The following is a 25215-nucleotide window of genomic DNA, read 5'->3' on the forward strand; positions in this document are numbered from 1 at the left end:
CGAGAGTGCCCGTGGTGTAAGGACCCGAGAGTGCCCGTGGTGTAAGGACCCGAGAGTGCCCGTGGTGTAAGGACCCGAGAGTGCCCGTCGTGTCAGGTCCCGAGAGTGCCCGTCGTGTCAGGTCCCGAGAGTGCCCGTCGTGTCAGGTCCCGAGAGTGCCCGTCGTGTCAGGTCCCGAGAGTGCCCGTCGTGTCAGGTCCCGAGAGTGCCCGTCGTGTCAGGTCCCGAGAGTGCCCGTCGTGTGAGGTCCCGAGAGTGCCCGTCGTGTGAGGTCCCGAGAGTGCCCGTCGTGTGAGGTCCCGAGAGTGCCCGTCGTGTGAGGTCCCGAGAGTGCCCGTCGTGTGAGGTCCCGAGAGTGCCCGTCCTGTGAGGTCCCGAGAGTGCCCGTCCTGTGAGGTCCCGAGAGTGCCCGTCCTGTGAGGTCCCGAGAGTGCCCGTCGTGTGAGGTCCCGAGAGTGCCCGTCGTGTCAGGTCCCGAGAGTGCCCGTCGTGTCAGGTCCCGAGAGTGCCCGTCGTGTCAGGTCCCGAGAGTGCCCGTCGTGTGAGGTCCCGAGAGTGCCCGTCGTGTGAGGTCCCGAGAGTGCCCGTCGTGTGAGGTCCCGAGAGTGCCCGTCGTGTGAGGTCCCGAGAGTGCCCGTCGTGTGAGGTCCCGAGAGTGCCCGTCGTGTAAGGACCCGAGAGTGCCCGTCGTGTAAGGACCCGAGAGTGCCCGTCGTGTCAGGTCCCGAGAGTGCCCGTCGTGTCAGGTCCCGAGAGTGCCCGTCGTGTCAGGTCCCGAGAGTGCCCGTCGTGTCAGGTCCCGAGAGTGCCCGTCGTGTCAGGTCCCGAGAGTGCCCGTCGTGTGAGGTCCCGAGAGTGCCCGTCGTGTCAGGTCCCGAGAGTGCCCGTCGTGTGAGGTCCCGAGAGTGCCCGTCGTGTGAGGTCCCGAGAGTGCCCGTCGTGTGAGGTCCCGAGAGTGCCCGTCGTGTGAGGTCCCGAGAGTGCCCGTCGTGTAAGGACCCGAGAGTGCCTGTAATGTCCATCTTGTTTCCCTCGTGTTCCCCGCCCCATCCCTCTCCCTTCCACAGATCTCCTCATGTCTCTGTTCCCCACTGTTTTTTCCTTCCCCTCTCCCGCTCCTCCTGTCTCCTGCTCCCCTTGTTGTACGTTCTGTGTGTTCGCTCTCATTCGAGCCTCGACATTGTATAAAAATAAAAACTCGTATTTTTGATTCTCCCTCGAATGACCTTCTGTGCAGGTCCTCGAGACGTGTGTGAAAAACTGCGGCCGTCGGATACACCTTCTGGTGGCCAACCAAGAGTTTGTGGAAAGCATCCTTGTGCGACTCATTCAGCCCAAATTGGGCTTGCCTGTGGATGTGCAGGATAAAGTTCTGGGTCTCATACAGGTGAGGCCACAGCACCAGGGGTTGTTAGTTTGTGGCGAACTCCGGAGTAAGACCGGGAGGTTTTCCTGTACATTAGATGAGACCTTTTTGAATGCCAATTGTGTATGCTGATCCACAATTAAGAGCTGTTGGTTAGGGGTTGTTGGAGCACAGAGGGAGAATGCGAAGGAAACGAGGCAGCTGTGAATCGTCAGCAAGATCACTGCTTCCCAACATTTTTGGCATAGTTTGTTCTTGACCATCCTGTGCACCTGTGGACCCCTTCCTGTTTCACCATAATATTACCGATGGACAATTCGCCATGAGGTTATGCTCTGAACATGTGCTCTGGTGCAACATTTACTTTGATTTGTTTACTTTAATCATAATCATAAATAATGTAATTATTTAAATGATCAATCACAAATAATCAAGTATTCATTCATCAAGCTGAAAAACTTTGTTGTCATTTCACCCACATGTATGAACTGAACTGTTGGTTATAACTAAACAGGGTCGTCGCATGTCGAGATCATTTCAAGTCAAACACGGAGAAGCGTATAGCTCGTCATCGAAAGCTATTTTGTGTACACTAATCGATCGGTATCAAATAAAAACAAGTACTTGCTCACAGACTTAATGTGATTTCTGAACATGCTCGTTCATAATCAGCTCATGAAATCGTGCCTCTGTGACTGCCAAAACACATCACAGGTCATCTTCCACAAACAACTTGTTCCTCGATTTGGTTTGAATCGGCAAGATTGACAAACCACCATCACAGAGGTATGTTGAAGAAAACGGCCAAAGGATGGTTTTCGTCACTGGTTTTCGGATAAGGTTCCATCATCAAACACCAGAACTCTTTCATTGACTTCAGTTACAAGACATCGCCGGCCGTTGAATCGTCAAGGAGTTCCAAGAACCTCTCTTGTACATCTTCTGGAGTATCGTCAACATCACACAGAAAGTGGTTTCTCGTCAACAAGGCATCTTGGGGATTTCGGTTGGGGAAATGTCTTTGGAACTCGTCTTCGAGCTGGACAAGGTGGTCTGTAATTTCTGTGGATGCGACGTCGGGGAGTTCACCATTGGCGAGCTCTTTCAAGCAGGGAAGCGTGAGAAGGTTTCCCTGGACCACTCTCTTCCTGGGCAAATGCACTTTCAAGAAAAGCACGGACGAAGTCTGTGTGGGACAATTTCCTTGCAGCTGCAAATTCAACTGATTAAAGATCAACGATGTCGGTTTGGCAGAGTTGGAAGTAGGCCAGTAACTCATGTTTTCCTTCAACTTCAAGAAACATCTTGACTTCCCTCCGAAGGATGAAGAACCGATATGAGAACTTGCCAGCAGACAACCATCTGACTGCAGTAAAAACAGAGCAGGTTGGTGTTGCTTCAAATCCATATCGTCACAAGGCTGTTTGAAAAGTCGAGTGTTCAATGCAGAAGTCTTCACATAGTTCACCACTTTGGCAATGCTCTTGAAAAATGCATTCAACTCAGGAGGCAGCGATTTCGAAGCCAGAACTTCTCGATGAATGCAATGGTGGACACCCACTGCACTTGGAGCTTTAGTTTTGACCATGGTTTGGAAACCAGATCTTCATCCAAGCATTGGCGGGGCTCCATCAGTTGTGATTCATCCGACATTTTTCCAACTCAAAACAGTAATGGATGGAAAGCACATCCATTACATCATGAGCTTGGGTTGTCATTTCAAGGTTGTGGCAAAAAAAAGGATTTCCTCCTTGATGTCACCTTTGAATAGGTAGCGACAAAAACCAGCCACTGGGATCACTATGACATCAGTCGACTCGAGCTGAATAGCAGAGAGAGGGGATGCTTTGATTTTGTCCACAATCTGGTTTTTCAGGTCCCATGAAACGCCACCAATTCTCCTTTGGATGGTGGTGTTTTGAAAGGGAGACTGCTAAGTGTTTGTGAGCTGCATCTTCGCCAAGAACCAATCGAACCATTTCTTTCACTCCAGTTCGAACCAACTCTTCGGCTTCTCTTATGTGCAGTTGTTTCTTCTTCTGCGCCACCATATAAGCAACTCAATTATGAAGCTTCGCCGATGCTCGCTTCCTTCTTGCGATGCGTGCCGGTCGTGTCGAGCTTTTGCCTCTTCAGTCCTTAAGCTTTCCTTTTGAAGAACTCTTGCTTTTTCCCCCGCTGTTGCGCCATTCCAACTCGTATGATCCGACATTCCGAATTCTCTGAGAAGATGAGAAAAATGAAAAGTTTGAATAACTTTTGCCCTTTTTATCGGTAACTAGCAGAAAGCCTGTCAAAATGATGGGTGACCCTTCTGTATTTTCACACTATTCAGCCTTGAAAATTTGGCCTCAAACCGAACTTGAGCACAAAAACCTTCCATTTCTTTCGCCGGGGGACAGCATAAAAGCCGTCAAAACGACAGGTAAGGTTGGAGTTGTTTTGTTGAAGACTTCAAATATTAATTTATATATATATATATATATTTTATACTTTATTGTATCAACATGCATTAATTACTTCCATGACGGTTAAGGTGCTTACCTTCGCACCAAAATGGCAGACGTATGATTTTCATGGTTACAATTGTGGGTCGGGTCAGGCGAGCTGTCCAGGCAATGAGTGGAAGGCAGTCCTTCGATGCTTTGTACATGCATACATACGTATGTATATATAGTCCAAAGACAAATTGCTATATATATATATATATATATATATATATATATATATATATATATATATATATATATATATATATATCTATATATATATATATATATATATATATATATACATACATACATACATACATACATACATACATACATACATACATACATACATACATACATACATACATACATACATACATACATACATACATACATACATACATACATATATATATATATATATATATATATATATATATATATATATATATATATATATATATATATATATATATATATATGTCGAGATAAAGTTTCAAAATAAAGTATTTTTTTTTTAATGCAACTTTTTCATTTGTTGACACTTTTTTTTTGCAAATTTCTTCGGCTTCTAGTGGAACCACCTGGAATCCTTCCAAGGACCCCCTCGGTCCATAGCAGGATTAAAAACAATTCTGGAAGTTTAGTGCTGTTGAAGCGGTCTTGTACACCAGCCTTGTTTGTTGATCACCCTATTTAACACATCCCAACTACTGCAAAACAGCAGGTTCTTGGAACTGCAAAGAAGGCGATTTGTGTTTTACTGTATTCAGGTATTTAATTCAATTTAATTGAAATAAAGATTGTAAAGGTCGTATAAAAAAATTAATTAATTCTGAAATTGACCGCCGTTTTACCGCCATTCTATTCCGCGTCTATTACACCACCCTATCTAACGCATGAACATTAGTTCTTAGTGCATGTTGTTTGTGTCCTTTATGACTTCCTTAAAAACAGTCTGCTTCCTGTTTGGAATGATTTTGAATTTAGATTGATTGCTCGACGGGCAGACAGAAGAAAGACATTGTCTCACTCCTCTCTGCGCATGTGCGATAGGAATTAATTTTGTGTTCGAATTATAACGTTCAATTTAAATATGTTGTTCCTCGATCATAAACTGACGTTTGTGGACGGACAATAGGGCTGTCCTTTTTTTTTTTTTTTTTTTTTTTTTTTTTTTGGGAAATTTCAAGGGGCTAACCCGAATTTAGGTTGATATTTATGAGAAAAAATATCTAAAAAAATATGAACCCGAAAAAAAATATTTTAGGGGTTGCTACCGTCCATTGAAATTTGAAAAAAAGAAATTAATTTTATATTTTTCTTTTTTTAAATCTTATGCCAAAATGACATTAACATGTAATGTATGATGTTTTCTGGTGCATTAGAATCTGAAATACTGCACAAAAATGTTGTTGAACTTGGCAAGATTTTTCCAGTCCGTCTCAGTGAAGCTTGAAAAGTCTAAAAAAGTCAAGATTTTATGTATTTTTCGCGTTTTTCAAACTCCGCAGTTTGCAGACAGAGTCTTTGAACAGACGGGACAAGAGCTATAGTTCACTTGTTCAAAGTTGATTTCTTACAGTCCAGAAATCGTTTTCGGTGATCAGTTACCGCTTGTAATAGGTACTGCTTTTGCTCCTCATCGTACGTAATAAGACTGTTGTACTCAGTCGCCAGGGCTACACCACGCTCTGCAGTCATTCACAACTTTCAGCTTGCTGACGATAGTCCGGCTCTGTACGGAACCATCTTCAGTTTCCCATTGATCCGGGTCTTTGTGCAGAAAGTCAGAGTTCAAATGCAGGACATCAAAAAAAACTTCTGCTTCTCAGAGATGCGAAATCTTCCAGTTTTCGGCGCATGATATCTTTCTGGTGAACAACTGCTCTTTTCGGTGCTTCATCATCATCATCGTCTTGTTCTTTTGGAGTTTGAGATATTTTTATTTTTGTCTCAATTGATGCGTTTCGGTCAAATCGACATAATGGTATCAGTTCTACCGATAAATACCACAGCTGTCCCACCAACTTTTTCACCGTTGCCTTCGGTACATCAACGTTCACTTCGGACTATTTATCCATTCGCTTTAACAATGTCGGGTCTGAATTCAGTATATATTCTGAAACGACAGAATAGTTATCATTAGTTCACGAAAGGCAATTTCGCTAAATGCCTGAATGACCGGATACCAGACCTGAAATTGACGGCAGTCAGTCAGTCCACTGACTGCCGGACTCAGTGATTCAATGGAGTAATGAGCAGACAATACACCAGATCTAAACAATAAATATCTCAGACGTAAAACAAGCTGTGTCGGTACAAGAACAAAAGACATAATTTCATGTTGAAAATGGGAAATTTTCCCATTTTTGAGCCACATTTCGGGGTAACACTTTTTTGGGATCAAAAACATTTTTTATCGTGTTATTCACGGTCGAACCAACCAGAAAGCACGCAAAAATTTCATGAAAAATATCTGACATAAAAATACAAAAAAAACATAAAAATGCACATTTTTTACAATTTTTGACAGCTGGTAGCAACCCCAAGACCAAATTTTTTTCGGGTTCATATTTTTTTTTTATATTTTTTTTTTCTCATAAATATCAACCTAAATTCGGGATAGCCCCTTGAAATTTCTGAAAAAAAATAAAATAAGCACAGACCTAACGGACAAACGGAGAGACGGACAGACGTGAACCACTTGCTTACCCCTGCTTTTCGCTTCATGTGCGCTGGGTGGTAATGATAATACGAATTCCCTTTACAAAGACCTTAAATGCAGGAGGACGCCATGAGACCCATCAAAGGCGATGCTACGATTGCTAACCCATGGTTGTTTGTCCATGCTCTATCCTTTTCAAATGCTGCACGTTAAGCGGCACGTACCATTTCTAAAGCCTTTGCTTTGACAAGGTCGGGGTTTAAACTGCTGACCTACCAGAGCAGACACTCAAACCATCACACCACCGTGTATGGTCAGTTTGGGTCCAGATGGAATTATTTAATGTGAAACTCTTTCCCCCCGCAAGGGCACATTGATTTGAAGAACCATTGGACGTTTCAGACCAAAGGGTCACGCGTTGCACGGCCGCGGTCTGTATCTGGTTATTACACAGGGAAACGTATGAGTCCGTTGGATAGTCATCGATATTGAAGAAGAGGAGTAAAAAATTGTTAAAATTTCACACAAACAAGATCTTATTTATCAATGCGGTCATTCTGTTCCAAATCGTGGAACTATAACTGCTTGTCCCTCCAGTATCCCGTTCATCGCCTGTCCTGCTTTGCAGACGTGGGCGGATGCATTCTGTTCCTCTCCTGAACTGTCGGGCGTCGTCCAGGTCTGTGAAGACCTCAAGCGAAAAGGTGTTGAGTTTCCCATGACGGATCTTGATGCTTTATCCCCCATTCACACTCCACAGAGGGCAAGTATGATCACCCCGCACGGATGCTTTGAGGTTTGGCTTTTGTTGCAGGCCTCGTATTTAATCGTTAAATCGATTTGTTTAATCCACGCAGGGAAATCGGGGTACTCCTCGAGATTGTGCATTTAATTTGAAGTTATTTATTTGTCAAAAATGTTAATTTTCCATCGGCTTATTGGAAACTTTTTGTCTGTGCTGTGTTTAGAGCATTCCTGAGGTGGATCCCGCCATTCAAAGACCCATTGGTGGTGCTTGTGCTGTCAGCGACATGGAAAACGTCGTGGCCACTGCACCTCCCGTTTCACCACCTATTATTTCCCCGGGTGGCTCTAATCCAATCAAACTTACACCTGACCAGGTTACTAACACCTGATGACCTTGGCCACCGAAGGTGGACGGAGGTTTTGTTTTCACCCCTGTCTGTCTGTCTGTCTGTCTGTCTGTTTGTCTCTGAGCAGGTTATCTTAAATTATGGAAGGATTCGCTGGGTATGTGACGAGGACAAATTGATTCGATTTTGGTGGAAATCCGGATGCGAGAATTTTTTAATTTCCAAAGTGATTCTTCACCATTGAGTGATTGAGCCAAAAACGATACATAGCAGGATATCTAAAAGTTGTGGATGGATTGTAACAAAATTTGATGGATGAGTTGGGTAGGTGAACAAGAACAGGCTGATTCGATTTTTGCTTCAGGTCTGGATGCACATCTGCCCTACCATTGGGATACAAAATGAAAACTGTTCAGCCTGGCAGAGGGTATGCGCTCTACCGAGTGCCGTTGTCGTTTGAACAGTTATTGTGCGTGCCGAATACATTTGATTGTCCTTTGCAGATGGGCAAGCTGCGCAGTGAGTTGGACCTTGTGGAAGGAAACGTTCAAGTGATGTCAACTTTGCTGACCGAAGTAGTTCCAGCACAGAAACAGCAACAGGCCTCAGATTTCCAGCTATTGCAGGTATCTGCCCACCTGGTTATCCCATTATTCTGAGAGACTTCACACAGACAGATCTCCATACGCATTAATTTTAATAACCATAAAATACAGCTCATTGTCTGATACTTATAAGTCTTTTTGTAGTTGTTCATCATCTTCTCGCCTTTGATCTCCAGAATCTTTGACACCACTTTTACCTCTGCCACCGAAGGTGGACGGCGGTTGCGTATTCACCCCTGTTTGTCTGTTTGTATGTGAATTGCTTACAGGTCACATTTTTTTACTCCAATCTTCATCAAAATTTAAGCAACCGGTAGGGGTGGTGACAAGCTGGAAGTCTACTGGGTTTGAGGTCATCAGGCAGGGTCCAGGGATGTATCGATACACCGGTTGTATCAGGATAATTTTTCAGATCGATGTACCGATATTGGACATTTTAATATAGCACATGTACTGTATACCGAAAACTTTGGTATATTCACAAAAAATATATTCGGTTTCGTACTTGTCTGGTCATGTGAAAAGCAAGTTTTATACACAATCCAGTGCAGGGAGTCCAAATGGATTCGAACAGTCGTTCGTACAGTAAGTAAATCGATCGGCCGTTGACTCGGTGTTATAAATGGTGGTATCGGCGCATGAGTGGGGGCTACTCGCCTGGTGATTTAACAAGCTCGGTGGGAGACCAACCGTTACCTTGTTACCCGAGCTCGCACAGTTCAAAAAAAAAAATTATAAAAAAAAGGGAAAATGGCACGTTTAAGAATTTGTATATTTGAAGTCCACAAAGCTTGGATTCGTTTTGAGAAAGATGAGTTTCTCTGCGTTGTCGCATGAAAGACTGTTTATTTTGTTATCATGTGCTGCACAAGCAGTACTGAATAATAATGTTTCCTTTTAGTTAACGTGTTATATAATGGAGCCCTTAAAGACTGCACGTGAAATGTGGAAAAAAAAAACAAATGTAAGCAACGCTTTCATGCACTCGGTACGCCTGGAACGTATGACGTCAAGATGTACTTGGCCAGGAGGTAGGTGAACAGTAGGTTTTAACTTTAGCCTCAGCAGCGTATGAGGGATCGTGTTTTTCTTTGTCCTCGCAGCTGTTTTTAAAGCAGTTGGTTATTTTATATGAATCTGGTATGCTTCAGAAAGCCTGTGCCGATTACCGATGTGATGCTGATATCGGCGTGTGCCGATATCAATACTGCACATGTCGTCGTTGCATGTACCAATATCGGTGTGTGTGTATATAATGATATAATAATAATAGGCCAGCATCAAACAAGACACCAAAACGTTCCCTCTCGACTTCCTTAATATCTCTCTGTCTGCTATTACTCCCTCCACTCTCATCCACTCGTTCGCACTCACCTGACTCCTCCTCCGCACCTCTGCCTCCGGCTTACCATTCCCGGTGACTGTTCCCTCCAGATACTCAAACTTCTCTCCCTGTCTGATTTCCTTCCCTCTAACCTGATATTCATTTATTTTCTCTTGCCTGACCCACATCACCGCAGTCTTCTCCATACTCATCTTCAGCCCATGTTTCTCAAATGCCTTCTTCCATTCCCCCAGTACTTCCTGCATCTCCCACCCACTCTCCACCACAACAAGCCAGATCATCAGCACACAACATCCTCCCCAGAATACCTTTCATGTTTACCCTCCAACTCACCAGCTCCATCACCATGATAAACATGAGTGGCTGAGAGAGCTTCCCTGCCTTAAACCGATGTTCACGCTGAACTCCTCCGACATCCCAGGACCAACCAAAACTCTTCCCTTTGTTCCCTCATACATACTTTCTACCAACCAACTTCTGCTTCCAACACCCCCATCAATCTCAGTGTCATCTAACCCCTCAGGATAATAAGACCCCTAAGACCTCTTAGAATCCTAAAACCCTGAAAACCATACAGACCCTCCAGAACCATTAGAACCCCTACAGACCGTTTAGAACCCCAAGACCCCTAACACTCCTTCAGAACACTAACACCCCATAGGTTATAATAGAGCCTTTAGACCTGTAACTACTGTTGGAACATACCCTTCGATCATTTGAGATGCCCATTAGTTACTTATTATTGGACCTCGACTACGTCCATTAATTATGTCTATTAATTACAAACTCTTGTAACATACATTTTCGACATTTAGAACTTTAGAGCCCTTACACCTTTTTGACCCCTTTAGACAAATATACCATTTAGACTGCTTAGATCCATTGATCATATGTACCGCTTTGAGACATCTTTAGACTATTTATACACCACCGGTCAAAAGTTTTAGAACACCCCCATTTTTCCAGTTTTTATTGAAATTTAAGCAGTTCAAGTCCAGTGAATAACCTGAAATGGTACAAAGCTAAGCAGTAAACTGCCCGAGGTTAACAAAAAAAGTTTTTGGTCACCAAAAACTGAAAAATAATGTAAACGTCACAGTTGTTAAAAAAAGGCCCTTTTCAGGGAACAAGTAATGGGTTAGCAACTGCAGCTGTTCTGCAGCAATGGAAGTAAATTAAGCCTTGAAAGTTGATGCAAACAATTCCTACAGGTGTCCCAACTTTTGTTGATTAGTTACAAACCCTCTGGCTGTATAAAAGCAGTGTTGGAACAGACTGTGTTGCTACACCCTCTGAATCATTATTTGGACAATATTGCACTGCAGGAAGTAGGATATCGCTATCATAATGGTGAGAAAAAAATAATTAACAAAGTTAGACAGACAGATAACCCTTAAAAGTGTAGGTCTTTCCTTTGGAGAAATTGCAAAACAAGCCAAGGTGTCAGTGAGTACAGTTTCCTACACCATCAAAAGGCACTTGGAGACTGGAGGAAACTCTGACAGGAAGAGGTCTGGCAGACCCAAAGCCACAACACAATCAGAAGACAAATTTCTGAGAGTCAACAGCTTGTGTGATCGGCGGCTCACAGGACAGCAGCTTCAAGCATAGCTTAACACTGGTCGAAGTAAGGAAGTGTCAGTTTCAACTGTGAAGAGAAGACTTCGAGCTGCAGGCTTGACAGGTCGAGTGGCAGTAAGAAAACCATTGCTAAGATGACAAAATAAGAAAAAGAGGCTTGCCTGGGCCATGAAGCACCACCAGTGGACCACTGAAAACTGGAAGAAGGTCTTGTGGACCGATGAATCAAAATTTGAAATCTTCGGTTCATCACGCAGGGTTTTTGTACGCCGTCGAGTGGGTGAAGGGATGTTTCCTCGATGTGTGACACCAAATGTCAAACATGGAGGAGGAAGTGTGATGATCTGGGGCTCTTTTGCTGGATCCAGAGTCGACGACTTGCACAGAGTGACTGGCACCCTGAACCAAAACGGCGACGACAGCATTTTGCAGCGCCATGCAATACCCTCTGGTCTACACCTAGTTGGTCAGGGGTTCATCCTACAGGAAGATAACGACCCAAAACATACCTCCAGCTATGTCAGAACTACCTAAGAAGAAAAGAACAAGGTGGTCGGCTTCAAATCATGAAATGGCCAGCACAGTCTCCAGACGTAAACCCCATCGAGCTGGTTTGGGATGAACTGGACAGAAGGGTGAAAGCAAAGCAACTGACAAGTGCAACACATTTGTGGGAACTTCTGCAACAGTGTTGGGAAGAACTTTCCAAACCAGATTTGATTTCCATTGGAGAAAGAATGCCACGAGTATGTTTGGCTGTTATATCTACAAAAGGTGGCTACTTTGATGAGTCAAAAATTTAGATTAAATTTTGTTCAACAAAACGATTCCATGATTTATTTTTTATCTGCAATTGTTTATTTGTTCTATGTTTTAATTCCAGAGTACATTGAAACATTAAACTGCTTAAATTTCAGTAAAAATTGTGGGTGTTCTAAAACTTTTGACCGGTAGTATACCTTTAGACCCCGAAGACCCTTTGAACAAGTTCGAGTTTCAGGGCGTTTCATCAATTTTTCACAGAGTAATGCCCCTTTTGGTCTTGGATCACATCGGCAGGGGACATGTATTGCAAAGTAATTCTCACTCTTGTTGTATTTTATTTATTACTAGCGAATACAGTCCGTGTGCTTCGCTGTTGGGGAGCTCATTCGCCCTTTGTCAGGTGTTGTTTTTCGTCCTGGCACTGCTGGCAGGGTGTCACAGTCACCCTCCCCACTAGCAAAGCCAGTGAGCGGTGTCGATTTAGTCGCTGACAACCTGACCATGAGTCAGGTAGCAGAGGGTTACATATTACCAGTAGCAAAAGACCGACCTGACTATGGAATGGGGCCAAAAACCATGTATAGCATGACATTTCAAATAGTTGTGGATGGATTTTGACAAAACTTGGTGGATGATCTGGGAAGATGACAAGAACAAACCGTTTAGATTTTGGTTAAGGTCTGGATGCAGACGCGGCCTGTCATTGGGATACAAAACGTAACCTGTTCAGCCTGGCGGGGATATGCTCTCGACCGAGTGCCGTTCTCGTTATTTGAGATTTGTTTAGTTGTTGTGAAATCTTTCTTTTCTCACCTGTATCCACTTGCTCTGCTTACCTTTGTCAGGATCTCAATAAGACGTGTCGTGCGATGCAGCAGCGTGTTGTAGAACTCCTCGACCAGGTTGCGTCCGATGAGATAACGAGTGATCTCCTTCGTGTCAACGATGATCTGAACAACGTGTTTCTTAGATTTGACCGGTGTGTTCCCACTGACTTGTACACCAAGTTGACCTGAATTATAAATACTCATAACCACTCACTGCACCAAATGCTCTGCTTCGACAGCATGGTGATTGTCGTTCCAGGTTTGAACGTTGTCAGACGGGGCAGGCTGCGCAGCTATTAGCTGGACCAACAGCCTCTTCTGCAGGTGCTGCTGGCAACCATGTTGTGGTATGATCCATTTTGTCATTTTACTCATTTGGTGTCATTATTGCTACCTTTAATATCATTGAGGTTGACAGAATGGCGTAAAGGTGATTCACTCGCCTTTATGATGTCCGACTATACACTTTCAACCTGGTGCTTCGTTGACAGGAGTTTCGTCCATGAGTGTCCCACCCTTTAAAGGGGCGTTAAGCCGGATGTTCCATCTGCTAGCGTTTACTGGTGGATGAGAAAGATCCCACTGCACCTTTCAAAAAGAGTAGACCATTATTTACTCATACACTTGCCAAACTCATAATTCCTGCCCCAACCTTTACCCTTTGTGTCTTCCCTAACCCCTCATTCTTCCCCACATTCCTTGTTTCTCTAAGTCTCCCTTTATTTTGTCCCTCACCTCTATTGTTGGTTTGTCTCCCCCCCCCCCCCACCACCTCCCTATTTCTGTGGTTCCTTTTATTCTGTTACATCCTGATCCATTCTGTGTTATAGCTCTTCCATGAGCCTCAACGTTGTTTACAAAATGAAAAAAAACAACATCCATGGGACTTAAATAAGCTATCAACAAGAGGAAATGCATAAATGGCTGTTGTGGTGTATGGTTCAGAGTCACAGGAAGATCCATTTGATATTAAATAATACTGTTGTGAGAATGATCTTTAGGGGTTAATAAAACTGTTTAGTAGAACGATAGCCGATAGTCATGTCTTAGCATGGATGTACTGCATGATGGAGGAGAGCACCTAAGATCAGCAGCAAGAATATCTTTTAGTGTGCCAGAGCTGTAATCCCCAGAGCAAATAGGGCTTTGAGGGAGCAACAATTCTGGAGCTTGAGGAGTTTTTACACCGGGTTGTGCCAGAGAACTGCCGATACATAAAACTCTACTCTGGGGACTCCTGCACAGCTTTCCTCCTGGTTTGGAAGCGACCTCTCTGCATCATTGTTTGTACTGTATTTCCTTGTATTGTGATCTTGTCAAGTGTATGAACGGGCCCTAAAATAAGAACCGTTAGGAAATCTGCGACGTTTCGTTTTTTTTTGAGAGCAGAAAGGGTTACAACCGGGTTTATTTACTGATTCATTTATATTTGTTTATTGCGTCCTGGTTGTTATTGCTTCGTGTAATCCTCCTTCCGTGCCATTTAAATGTTAAATTAATGTATCTGGTCTGGGGGTTGCATTCTGCTCGTTGTAGTGAATTCATTTGGTCTCATTTGGTCATTTCAGTGTTGTTACATAAGCCGACTCAATCCGGCTCAGAGCGCTCGTGATCTACGGTTGCTCAGCCAGATCTGGAAGGTCAATGGAACTCAAGTGACCCCTAAGACCCCTCAGACCTTTACACCATTTAGACCCCTTAAACCAGTGATCTTCACAATTGTTTTAGAGGGGAGTCACTTTTGCCGATAAGACATCAGTGTGACAGCCACCACACTGCCTGCAGAACACCATAATGGCTGCTGTTTGGCCCCACCTCCACATACTCTTCTTCGTTGTTAACTGGGCTGCAAGCATAATTGTTTGCATACTGCAACTGTATCCTGATGTAGTGATGTTACTTTTATGCTTGACGTTGGAACACTCATTTGGAACCATTGGGTCATTTTGATAACATTTATGGCGGGTTATGATGGGGTGTTTTCACATTTGTGTGATTCGGTCACACGTCAGGGACTGCACCTTAGGCCACCATGGGCCGCCAGTGGCTTGCCGGCTGTGCAATGAAGAACAGGGCCTTACTCCCTTCAGGCAGATTAGACAATGTAGACCCTTGACCATTTAGATCACTTTACCTTTTTATATTACAAATAAATATATCACCAATATTACAAATAAATTTGTACAACACCAAGCTGTTAGGTGAGCCAAGCAAGCTAACAACGCAACAAATCTGTGACGTCAATCTCTGCAACAATGTGTGGAGAGGTGAGCGTAGTGAGCTGATCCACACGAGTTAATGACATAAAATAAAGTTTATTTTCTTGAGTTATTAAGATCATAAAACTTATCTTCAATAATGATTATGATAATCCTGTGATCCAATAATGCGATGGTGATGTTGATGATGGCAAAAATAAAAACAAATTGTTGGAGATAATGATGGTCATGTTGGAGTGTTTGAGGGAGTTATCTTTACAAACCCTGTTAAAAATGAATTCACTTATCGATGGAAAAACCATGTATTTTCTAATTTGTCATTAAATTCAGAATGATTTGTATAGTTGACTGGCCTTGTGTAACCTATTAGACATTGAGTCTACTGATCGGGTTATATTGATGCTTCCTCATTTATTTATTTCCCTTCCTTCCCCTTAATCCTTGCATACACCTGCTCTAGGGCCAAGAGACAAGTGGGCCATCCCTTCATTATCCCACAGATTCGGCTGTCCTGTCTGGCTTGACTTGGCCAAATCTCTCCAGCCAGTTTGCCAATATGAGTAAGTGTTCTGAGTGGGCCGTGTGTTCTAAAGAAAGGTTTGTGGGTTCAATTGATTTTCTTCAATAAATTTACTGCAAACCCTCCAGAAGTGCTGCCGTGAACTCTCGTTGAAACAAGTAATCTTTGAGATGAACCTTTTGTTAGACAATGGCAAAAAATGAAAAATAATAGATTTTTACTTTTCCAGAATTTTCGAAATTATTTTTGCTTTTATTTGATCAAAAATGAATCTTAATTACAGTCCCAAACTATTTACAAATCGGCTTCGTGGATAATGGAATAATTTAATGGAAGAGTAAGTTTCGTATCTTTACAACATTGTTTGGAATTTTTAACGGTTTAATTTTGAATTTCTAACAGGGTTAGTTTGGAATTTCTAGCCGGGTTAGTTTGGAATTTCTTGCAGGATTAGTTTGGAATTTTTAACAGGGTTTAATTTGGTATTTTTAACAGGGTTTAAGTTGGCATTTTTTAACAGGGTTTAATTTGGAATTTTTAACAGGGTTACTTTGGAATTTCCAGCAGGGTTAGTTTGGAATTTCCAGCAGGGTTAGTTTGGAATTTCCAGCAGGGTTAGTTTGGAATTTTTAACAAGGTTTAATTTGGAATTTTTAACAGGGTTTAATTTGGAATTTTTAACAGGATTCATTTGTAATTTTTAACAGGATTCATTTGGAATTTTCCAACAGGATTAGTTTGGAATTTTCTCATAGGATTAGTTTGGAATTTTCAACAGGGTTTAATTTGGAATTTTCTAACAGGATTAGTTTGGAATTTTCTGAGAGGGTTTAATTTGGAATTTTTAACAGGGTTTAGTTTGGAATTTTTACAGGGTTAGTTTGGAATTTTTAATAGGGTTTAGTTTGGAATTTTTAACAGGGTTTACTTTGGCATTTTTAACAGGGTTAGTTTGGAAATTTTAACAAGGTTTCGTTCCTATATACATGATCCTCATAATGTGAATACCACATTAAAGTGTAGCAATCACAAAGTTACACACACAATATTAATGTGCGTACATCTATGAATTATGTACCATTGGAACATGAGTACGTCTTCTCATTGCGTACTCGTGAGATGTGAGTCAGTATGAATTATGTGCTGTTGGAACGTAAGTACAGTATGTCTATGGAATGCATACAATTGTAATGTTAGTACGCCTATTAATTACACATTGGAACATATTGTCGTGTCCAGGGGGGATTTACCTGATGGAACAGCGGAACATATCGTCGTGTCCAGGGGGGGTTTAGCCGTTTAGTTGATGGCCAAAACCTGGACGGATGGCTAAACAGTTCTCCTTTGGAGGCTTATAGCCGAGACTCACGGAGATCAATGCGCGCACGGGAAAGAAATGGCGGTAAAGGACGGAGGCACACCGGTTGTACTCTACCCACAACAGATACATTGACACAAGCAAATGAAATAGAACAAATAATAATTTAATAACTAATCAAATATGTAGAATTACAATAATGAAAGAAAAATATGAGGTAAACTAAATCTAAATCTAATTGAGGCACCCCCACGCAGACTTAAATGCAGACAAGGGAACAGAATAATAAACCAATGTCACCCGCAGAGTGACCCGTATCTTGCCAAAAGGTGACCACGTGTGACTTCTCTAAGGTCACACTGAGGTGAACAGAGCTGCTATCCACCAGGAGCGACTCCTTGAGGAATATCTGCCGACGAGAGATTCCGATGAGAATCGTTCTACAGAGTAACCATGAAAAATATGCTTTTGCCTCATAACGTCACCAAATGACGTCATAATGTCTCAAGCTTGACATATCTAGAAAGCACTCATCGAGGTGTTCAATTTGAGGTACTACACGATATGGTTCCTAAAACTTGAAAATTTGACCTTGGGGTCAAATATGTTTGACCTCAGGCGCCAACCATGAAAGTCAAGGCCAATCGCCACCAAAAATTAATCAGCTGAGCAGCAGACCATGAACTATATTCCCAAGAAGTTTGAAGACTATCCGATCAAAATTACTCAAAAAATAAGGGTTTCGTCGACTCCCCTGATTTGCGACAAAGTGACCTTGACCTTCAAAATTTTATGCGCTGAAAGGGACCTCTATAGGCCTCTGATATGCGAAGTTACAAAAGTTTCCAATGATAACTGTGCTCTGCAGAGTGATTTATATGTGATTACAGACCAAAAAAAACAAAAAAAAAACATGAGGGTCAAGGCCAATCGCCACCAAAAATTAATCAGCTGAGCGCCAAACCATGAACTATATTCCCATGAAGTTTGAAGACGATCCGATCAAAATTACTAAAAAAATAAGGGTTTCGTCGACTCCCCTGATTTGTGCCAAAGTGACCTTGACCTTTGACCTTGACCTTCAAAATTTTGTGCACTGAAAGGGACCTCTATAGGCCTCTGATATGCGAAGTTACAAAAATTTCCAATGATAACTGCTCTGCAGAATTTTTTATACGTGATTACAGACAAACAACAAAAAATAAAAATAAAAATAAAAAAAACATACAAGCTGACTAACATATCTTGCAAAAACTTCGTTTTGGCAAGATAATAAAAGAAAATCCCTCCTTTCTCCTGGCACTTAGCTGTGTGCGCAGGGATAGGCTCCTCAAGCTTGAAGGTCACCAAAACCACTTCGTCACTGTGTGGAAAAGATGCACTCAAAATGGCACCGTCACTCTTTGGGCGGGGAGACGTACAGGAGGTAATTCGGAGGCGGCACTCGAGGTCCGGGCTCACGTACCACGGTGTAGCTTATTCTCAAGAGCGAATATGCCAACCGTTCCTCTCCCACACCCGGTCTGTTCACAACAATGGCTCAAACGACGAGATGATTTCTGAGTCTCCATGATCAGGCCATGAGGAACCTCTTCTTCCCTCCTCAGAAACGCACACGTTACACGGTTCAGCCGAACAGTCAACGGTTGGCATCTTGGCCAGCACGCCGCAAATTCACACAGCACGAGCACGATAATCGCGCAGCCTTCGTCGTGCCAAGAGGAGAGCAAAGTGAGATCCTCCGTGTAGCCATGTTCCTCCCTCGACTACTCCCGGAACCAACAAAGCCACCACCTCTTGGCTTCTCACTCTCTGACGTCACGCCTCAATCATCAGCCTCAGGGGCATGACTTTGCCCACCATCACCCTTTGAGGAGGGCCCCTCCCGACCTGGTCATGCAGCTCAGCTGCAATGGCCATTGCCGTTACGAAAATGTAATTCCCTCATTGCTGGTTGGCAATACAAAAACATAGGGAAAAGTCAGAGGGGTGATTACATACTGGGGGGCATTGTCCTTAATCCCGATATAATTAGCACCGCACCAACCCCATGGTGGTGACATGCAACACTTAAGCTCAAAGCTTCCCTACTTAATTACATCGAGATGTCTCCTACACGTCCACGGGCTAAGCAACTCCGTACGATCCTATCTTTCTTATGAAATTCCTCCATCTACCCCACAAACAAAACTATATTAATTACTTAATACACAAACACCACACAAAACAAGTCTTGGTAGAGTCTGCAATCCCTGATTGCTCTTTCTTGTTTAATTATATTTGCATTCAACCTCGCTAAACCCACCTCTTGCAAAAAATAAAATGAACAACAATTGACGAAAAACATTTTTAGCTCTGCCACAGCCAAGCAATTTGTGCCGTTTGTCCATCAGCTACCTCAGAAGGACAAGCTGCCAATGCGGGTTCCACAGCGTGTGAGGAGGCTTCCGGGGGTCCATCGCATCCTGCACAGGCAGCTGATGATTTTGACATGTTTGCACAGACCAGAGGAAACTCCATGAATGATCAACGCAAGCGGTACGTGGGATGAGGATGGGGGTGGGGGTGGGGTGTGTGGGAGAATAGCTTTATTACCCCGCTTGCGAAGCGAAAAGTGGGAGTGAAGCGCTTGGTTTACTTTGTATGTGTGTCTACAGACGTCCGTCAATGATTGAGGAGCAGGTCAGGTCAGGTATGGGAGCATGTGCCAGAACAGCGCGTCGCTGCGTCCACTTTCCGCCGGTACTCCAGGGGCCTCCGTCTGGCCATCCCCCAGGCAGATGCCAGGCCCATCCCCATCTCCTTGAGATGATGGTCAACCTGCTGCAACCATGAGGCACGTGGTCGGCCCACTGGCCTCCTCCACTCATGAGACTCCCTCGCTGAGAGAATCTGGTGAGCAGGATCAGCGTCAGGAAAACGAGCCACATGTCCATACAGCCGCAGCTGACGCTCACGGACTATGCAGGTAACAAATCTCATCCGAGTCTCTCTCAGCAACCGCTCGTTGGACACAAAATCCGACCAGCGATAGCCAAGGATTCTCCGAAGAGACCTGGTACCAAAGGAATTAAGTCTCCGTCTCAGATCCTTGGTCAAAGTCCAAGTCTCGCACCCATAGAGCAAGACTGGAAGTACCAAGGACCTGAAGACTCGGACTTTCGTCCTCCCGCACAGGTACCGGCAGCGCCACACCCCATGATCCAGTGAATCCATGACTCCCAGGCCCGACCCAGACGTCTATTGACCTCCGGCTCACAACCTGCGGAGACATGAATATCACTGCCAAGGTAAGTGAATCTATCCACGACCTCAACATCCTCACCACAAACAGACACAGACAGGACAGCAGCATCCAAGATGTCACCGAAAGCCTGGATCTTTGTTTTGACCCAAGAAATCCGTAATCCCAACGGCTCCGACTCCTCATTCAGCACCTCGAGGGCCCCCAAGAGGATGTCTAAAGTCTCCGCAAAGATGACTGCATCATCTGCAAAATCAAGGTCCGAGATCTTGACATTGCCAAACGATGCACCGCAACTTGATCTCTCCGACATCCTCCCAAAAATCCAGTCCATACAAGTGCTGAAAAGTGTGGGGCAAGTACACATCCCTGACGAACTCCAGTAACAACTGGAAATAAGTCAGAGGCGGTACCACCACACTTCACAGCACTCTCAGTACCAGAGTAGAGTTCAGACATCAGATCGATCAGTTTCGGTGGCACCCCACGAAGACCAAGAATCCTCCAGAGGACATCCCGATTCACTGAATCGAACGCTTTACAGAGATCAACATAGGCTGCAAGCAGCCCCTGCCGAAACTCTCGTCTGCGTTCGGTGAGGACACGAAGTGCAAGGATACGGTCAATCGTTGACCTCTTTGGTGTAAAGCCTGACTGCTCTGGACGCTGGTGCTCAAGCAGATGGTGGCGAACCCTATCGAGAATTATCCGAGCAAAGACCTTGCCCGGCACTGAGAGCAGCGTCACCCTTCGGTAGTTGTTGCAGTATTGGCGATCACCCTTCCTTTCCAGAGAGGGACAACAAGGCCCCTCTTCCAGTCAGTTGGGATGATGCCTGTGTTCCAGGCAGAGCACAAAACTGCATGCAACGACGCGAGTGCAGGCATTTCCACCAGCCTTGAGAAGTTCGGCATGGATGCCACAGATCCCTGGAGCTTTGCCCCGCTTCAACTGGTTCACCGCAGCCCGTGTTTCCGCAAGCGATGGTGGACCACAGTTGATTCGAGGGTCAGCAACACGGATTGTAACACCCTTGACGTCCAACTCGACAGCTGGGGGCTCAGCCTGGTACAACCGCCCGAAGTAACCGGCCCAGCCCGCCTTCACTTCAGACTCCTCTGTCAAGAGCCTACCACTCTCTGCTCGAACTGCAGTGTGCTCCGAGGGATGGGCTTGGATGAACGTAATGCGCGACCCTGTAAGCGGGACGAGAATCACCTGTCCACAGGTGATGCTCTACCCCTCACAGATTCCTCGCACATAGGCCGCCTTGTCCACCCTCAGTGCACGTACAGTTTTACGCCTCAGCTCCCTGAACAGCTCAGCTCTGCCATTCAGCCTGGCCCTGCGACTCTGGTCAATGGTATCCAGTGTCCCTTGAGAGACAAAATTCTTCTTTGCCCTGCGGTGAACTCCAAGGCATCCACCGGCAACATCAAGGACGGTGGTCTTGAAGGTGTTCCACAACTCTTCAGGACCCCCAAAGCACCCAGACCCCCCAAGTGTCCACTCAGCCTGTTCGCAAACTCCTCAGCTACTCTCTCATCCCTGAGCTTGGCAACATCCAGCCTAGGCTGGGATGGTACCATTCTCCAGGATTTAAGGTGCAGCTTTAGAGTTGCTACAACAAGCCTGTGGTCAGTATTGAGGAACTGAGCACTCCGGTAGACCCTGCAGTTCTGGATCATCCTCCAACGACCGTCAATGAGGACATGGTCAATCTCCTTTGCCACACCGCCAGCGTTGGAATACCAAGTCCAGCGATGAGCTTGCGGGCGCTGAAACCATGAACCAGCCACCCTAAGTCCATGACTTCTTGCAAAGTCAAGGAACTTAGTGCTATTCTGGTTCATAGTTCCTGACCCATGGGGACCAACACACACCTCATAACCATCCCTATCAGTTCCAGTCGATGCATTGAAATCCCCAAGACTAGAAGTGTATCTCGTCTGGGGCACTGATCAACCACAGACTCGAGTGTGGCGTAGAATGTGTCCTTCACGGTAAGATCACTCGCCTCAGTCGGAGCATAAATAGAGACCAGGGAAATGACACCTAAGGAGTGACGAATCCTTAATCTCATAATACGCTCGTTGACCGGTGTTACCTCAATTATCATTGGGGTCAGCTTATTGGACACAGCTACAGCAACTCCTTGGGTATGGTCACCATCAGAGCGACCAGACCAATAGTAGGTGTAACCACCCACCATTATCTCGCCGCAATCCGGTCTCCGAACCTCAGAGAGAGCTGCAATCCCGATGTCCAAACGCTTGAGCTCAGATGATAACAGAGACAGGTGATCATCCTCTCTTAGGGATAGGACATTCCAGGCACCCACCCGAAGGGACCGCCTCAGGTTAACCCAAGGAGACCGCCGTCTGGTGGACGACACCTCAGCACCACTCCGACACACCTCTCCGCAATCTGACCCAGGGATGTTACCCCGTGGTTTCCCTCCTATCAAAGATTGGGGTCCTGAAGGCTTTGCCCCAATCCCATCATCCGGTGAGCTGCCCTGCGAAGGGAAGCTGCACAGGAGGTACTCCCACGGAGTGGGTTTTCAGATTTTTTTTGCGTTTTTGCGTTTTGCGGAATGAAGCGTTTTACGGTGGCTGGAGTGCAAATCCTGCCACCAACCTCCTAATAAGAAGTAACCCAACTGCAGGAGGACGTCCGCAGACACAGTTGGGCACTAGATATGGATGGCCGTTGGCTCACAAGGAGCTCCTCCGCCCTTTGACAGGTTTTGTTTTTAATCCTGCTGGGTGTCCATATCCAAACACCCTCCTCACCAGAAAACCTGGTGGGGGAGACGGTTTAGTCGCCGACAACCCGACCATGGAACAGGTTAGTACAGGTTTACATGGTACCTGTAGCAGGTCACAGATCGAACCTGACCTGACGTTATTGAGGAGCAACCTGACTTTAATTAAATATTATACTTTGAACACCAGATAAATGAATCAGAGCACGAACCTGAAGTTTATCAGGACTTTGGCTCTGAATTTGGAAAAGTTTACGGAATCTCGTCCAGATCATGCATGCGCAGAGAGGACTAAGGTATTTTGTTTTACTCGGTCTGCCTATCTGCAGTCAAACAAAATTGAAAATCATTCCAAACAGAAAGCTTACTGTTTTTCGGGACGCCATAAAGGATACAAACAACAGGCATTGATAACTAATTTAACGTGTTCAACAAGGTGGTGTAAAGACGGTGCATCAACACCAGTGAACTTCCGGAAATGTTTTTTTTTTTTAATTTTTTTAATGTAAAATCTTTAAAACTCTTTTATTAAAATTGAATTATATGCAGTGCCTTCAGAAAGTATTCACAACCCTTGACTTTTGTCACATTTTGTTGTGTTACAGCCTGTATTTAAAATGGATTAAATTTAATCTTTTGTCACCGATCGACACAAAATACCCCAGAATGACAAAGTGAAAACATGTTTTAAATTTTTTTTTACAAATTAACTTAAAATGAGAAGCTGAAATGTCTTGCATCAATAAGTATTCAACTCCCTGGGTCATTACTTTGTAGAAACGCCTTTGGCAGTGATGACAGCTTTGAGTCTTCCTTGGTATGTCTGTATGAGTTTTACGCATCTGGATTTGTGGATTTTCTCCAATTCTTCTTCACAGATTTGATCAAGTTCTGTCGAGTTGGATGGAGAGCATCGGTGAACAGCAATCTTCAAGTCTTTCCACAAATTCTCAACGGGTATCAAGTCTGGGCTTTTGCTGGGCCCTCGGACTTTCACGTTCTTGTTCTGAAGCCATTCCAGTGTTGCTTTGGCTGTATGCTTGGGGTCATTGTCCTGTTGGAATGTACATCTTCACCACAGTCTAAGGAATTTTGCACTCTGAAGCAGGTTGTCCTCAAGGATTTGCCTTTATTTGGCTCCATTCATTCTTCCCCCTGTCCTTACAAGTCTCCCAGTCACTGTTGCTGAAAAGCATCCCGATAGCATGATGCCGCCACCACCATGCTTCACGGTAGGGATGGTGTTAGACGGGTGATGACCTGTGCTCTGTTTCCGCCAGATGTAGCGCTTTGCATTCAGGCCAAAGAGTTCAATTTTCATCTCATCAAACCACAGAATCTTTTGCCTCATGCCATCATAGTCTTTCACGTGCCTTTTTTTAACAAACTCCAGGCATGCTGCAATGTGCCTTTGGCTCACGAGTGGCTTTTGTCCGGCCACTCTCCCGTAAAGCCTCGATTTGTGAAGTGCTGCAGATTGTTGGCATTCCGGCAGTTTCTCCCATCTCAGCCAAGGAACTCTGTAGTTCTATCAGAGTGGTCAGTAGGTTCGTGGTCACCTCCCTGACTGAGGTCCTCCTTGCACAGTTGCTCAGTTTGGTCGGATTGCCAGCTCTAGGAAGAGCCTGGATCGTTCCATATTCTTTCCATTTCCTTATGATGGAGCTCACTGTGCTCTTGGGAAATTTCAACAATCTAGAAATTGTTTTAAACCCTTCGCCAGATCTTAACCTCCTCACAATTCTATCTCTGAGATCTATGGACAGTTCCTCGGACTTCATGGTAAGGTTTCTGCTCTGACATGCACAGTCAACTGTGGGACCTCGTGTAGAAAGGTGTGTTCCTTTCTAAATCATGTCAAATCAATTGACTTGGCCACAGGTGGACTCCAATCAAGTAGTTGAGAGATCTTAAGGATGATCAAAGGAAATTGGATGCACCTGAGCTCAATTTGGAGTTTAATAGCAAAGGGGTTGAAATACTTATTGATGCAAGATATTTCAGCTTTTCATTTTTAATTAATTTGTAAAAATTTCTAAAAACACGTTTTCACTTTGTCATTCTGGGGTATTTTGTGTAGATCGGTGACAAAAAAAAAAAAACTTGTGTTAAATCCATTTTATATTCAGGCTGTAACTGTGACACAACAAAATGTGACAAAAGTCGAGGGGTGCGAATACCTTCTGAAGGCACTGAACTTGAACACTAGAACACAAATCACCTTCTTGCCACCTCCAAAAACATCCAGGTTAACAGGACTTGGACAAAATATTCCAGCATTTTATGTCATCTTGACCAATCAAATTTGCCACTTGCGCTCTCAGAGTTGGGGAATGTCGAGATTCTGACAAAATTGCAGCTCATAGCAAATATAGATCATGCTCGGAAACGCAAAGCAAGATTT

General features: G+C 44.3%; 1 protein-coding gene across 3 annotated transcripts in view; it reads left to right on the top strand.

The window, feature by feature from the left end:
* Positions 1–25215, top strand: part of LOC147012424 (TOM1-like protein 2) — a 49092-nt gene that overhangs the window by 9706 nt on the left and 14171 nt on the right. For all 3 annotated transcript variants that reach the window (XM_085856634.1, XM_085856633.1, XM_085856635.1), the window contains 8 exons: positions 1238–1387; positions 7155–7289; positions 7495–7647; positions 8124–8246; positions 12762–12895; positions 13003–13090; positions 15423–15522; positions 19194–19338. In XM_085856634.1, coding sequence (XP_085712760.1) covers positions 1238–1387; positions 7155–7289; positions 7495–7647; positions 8124–8246; positions 12762–12895; positions 13003–13090; positions 15423–15522; positions 19194–19338 — 1028 coding nt within the window. The remainder of the gene's footprint in view (positions 1–1237; positions 1388–7154; positions 7290–7494; positions 7648–8123; positions 8247–12761; positions 12896–13002; positions 13091–15422; positions 15523–19193; positions 19339–25215) is intronic.

The sequence above is a fragment of the Eptatretus burgeri genome, chromosome 15 (genome assembly GCF_056783735.1).
Source record: "Eptatretus burgeri isolate ZD-2024b chromosome 15, Ebu_testis_v1, whole genome shotgun sequence".
Lineage (NCBI taxonomy): Eukaryota > Metazoa > Chordata > Myxini > Myxiniformes > Myxinidae > Eptatretus > Eptatretus burgeri.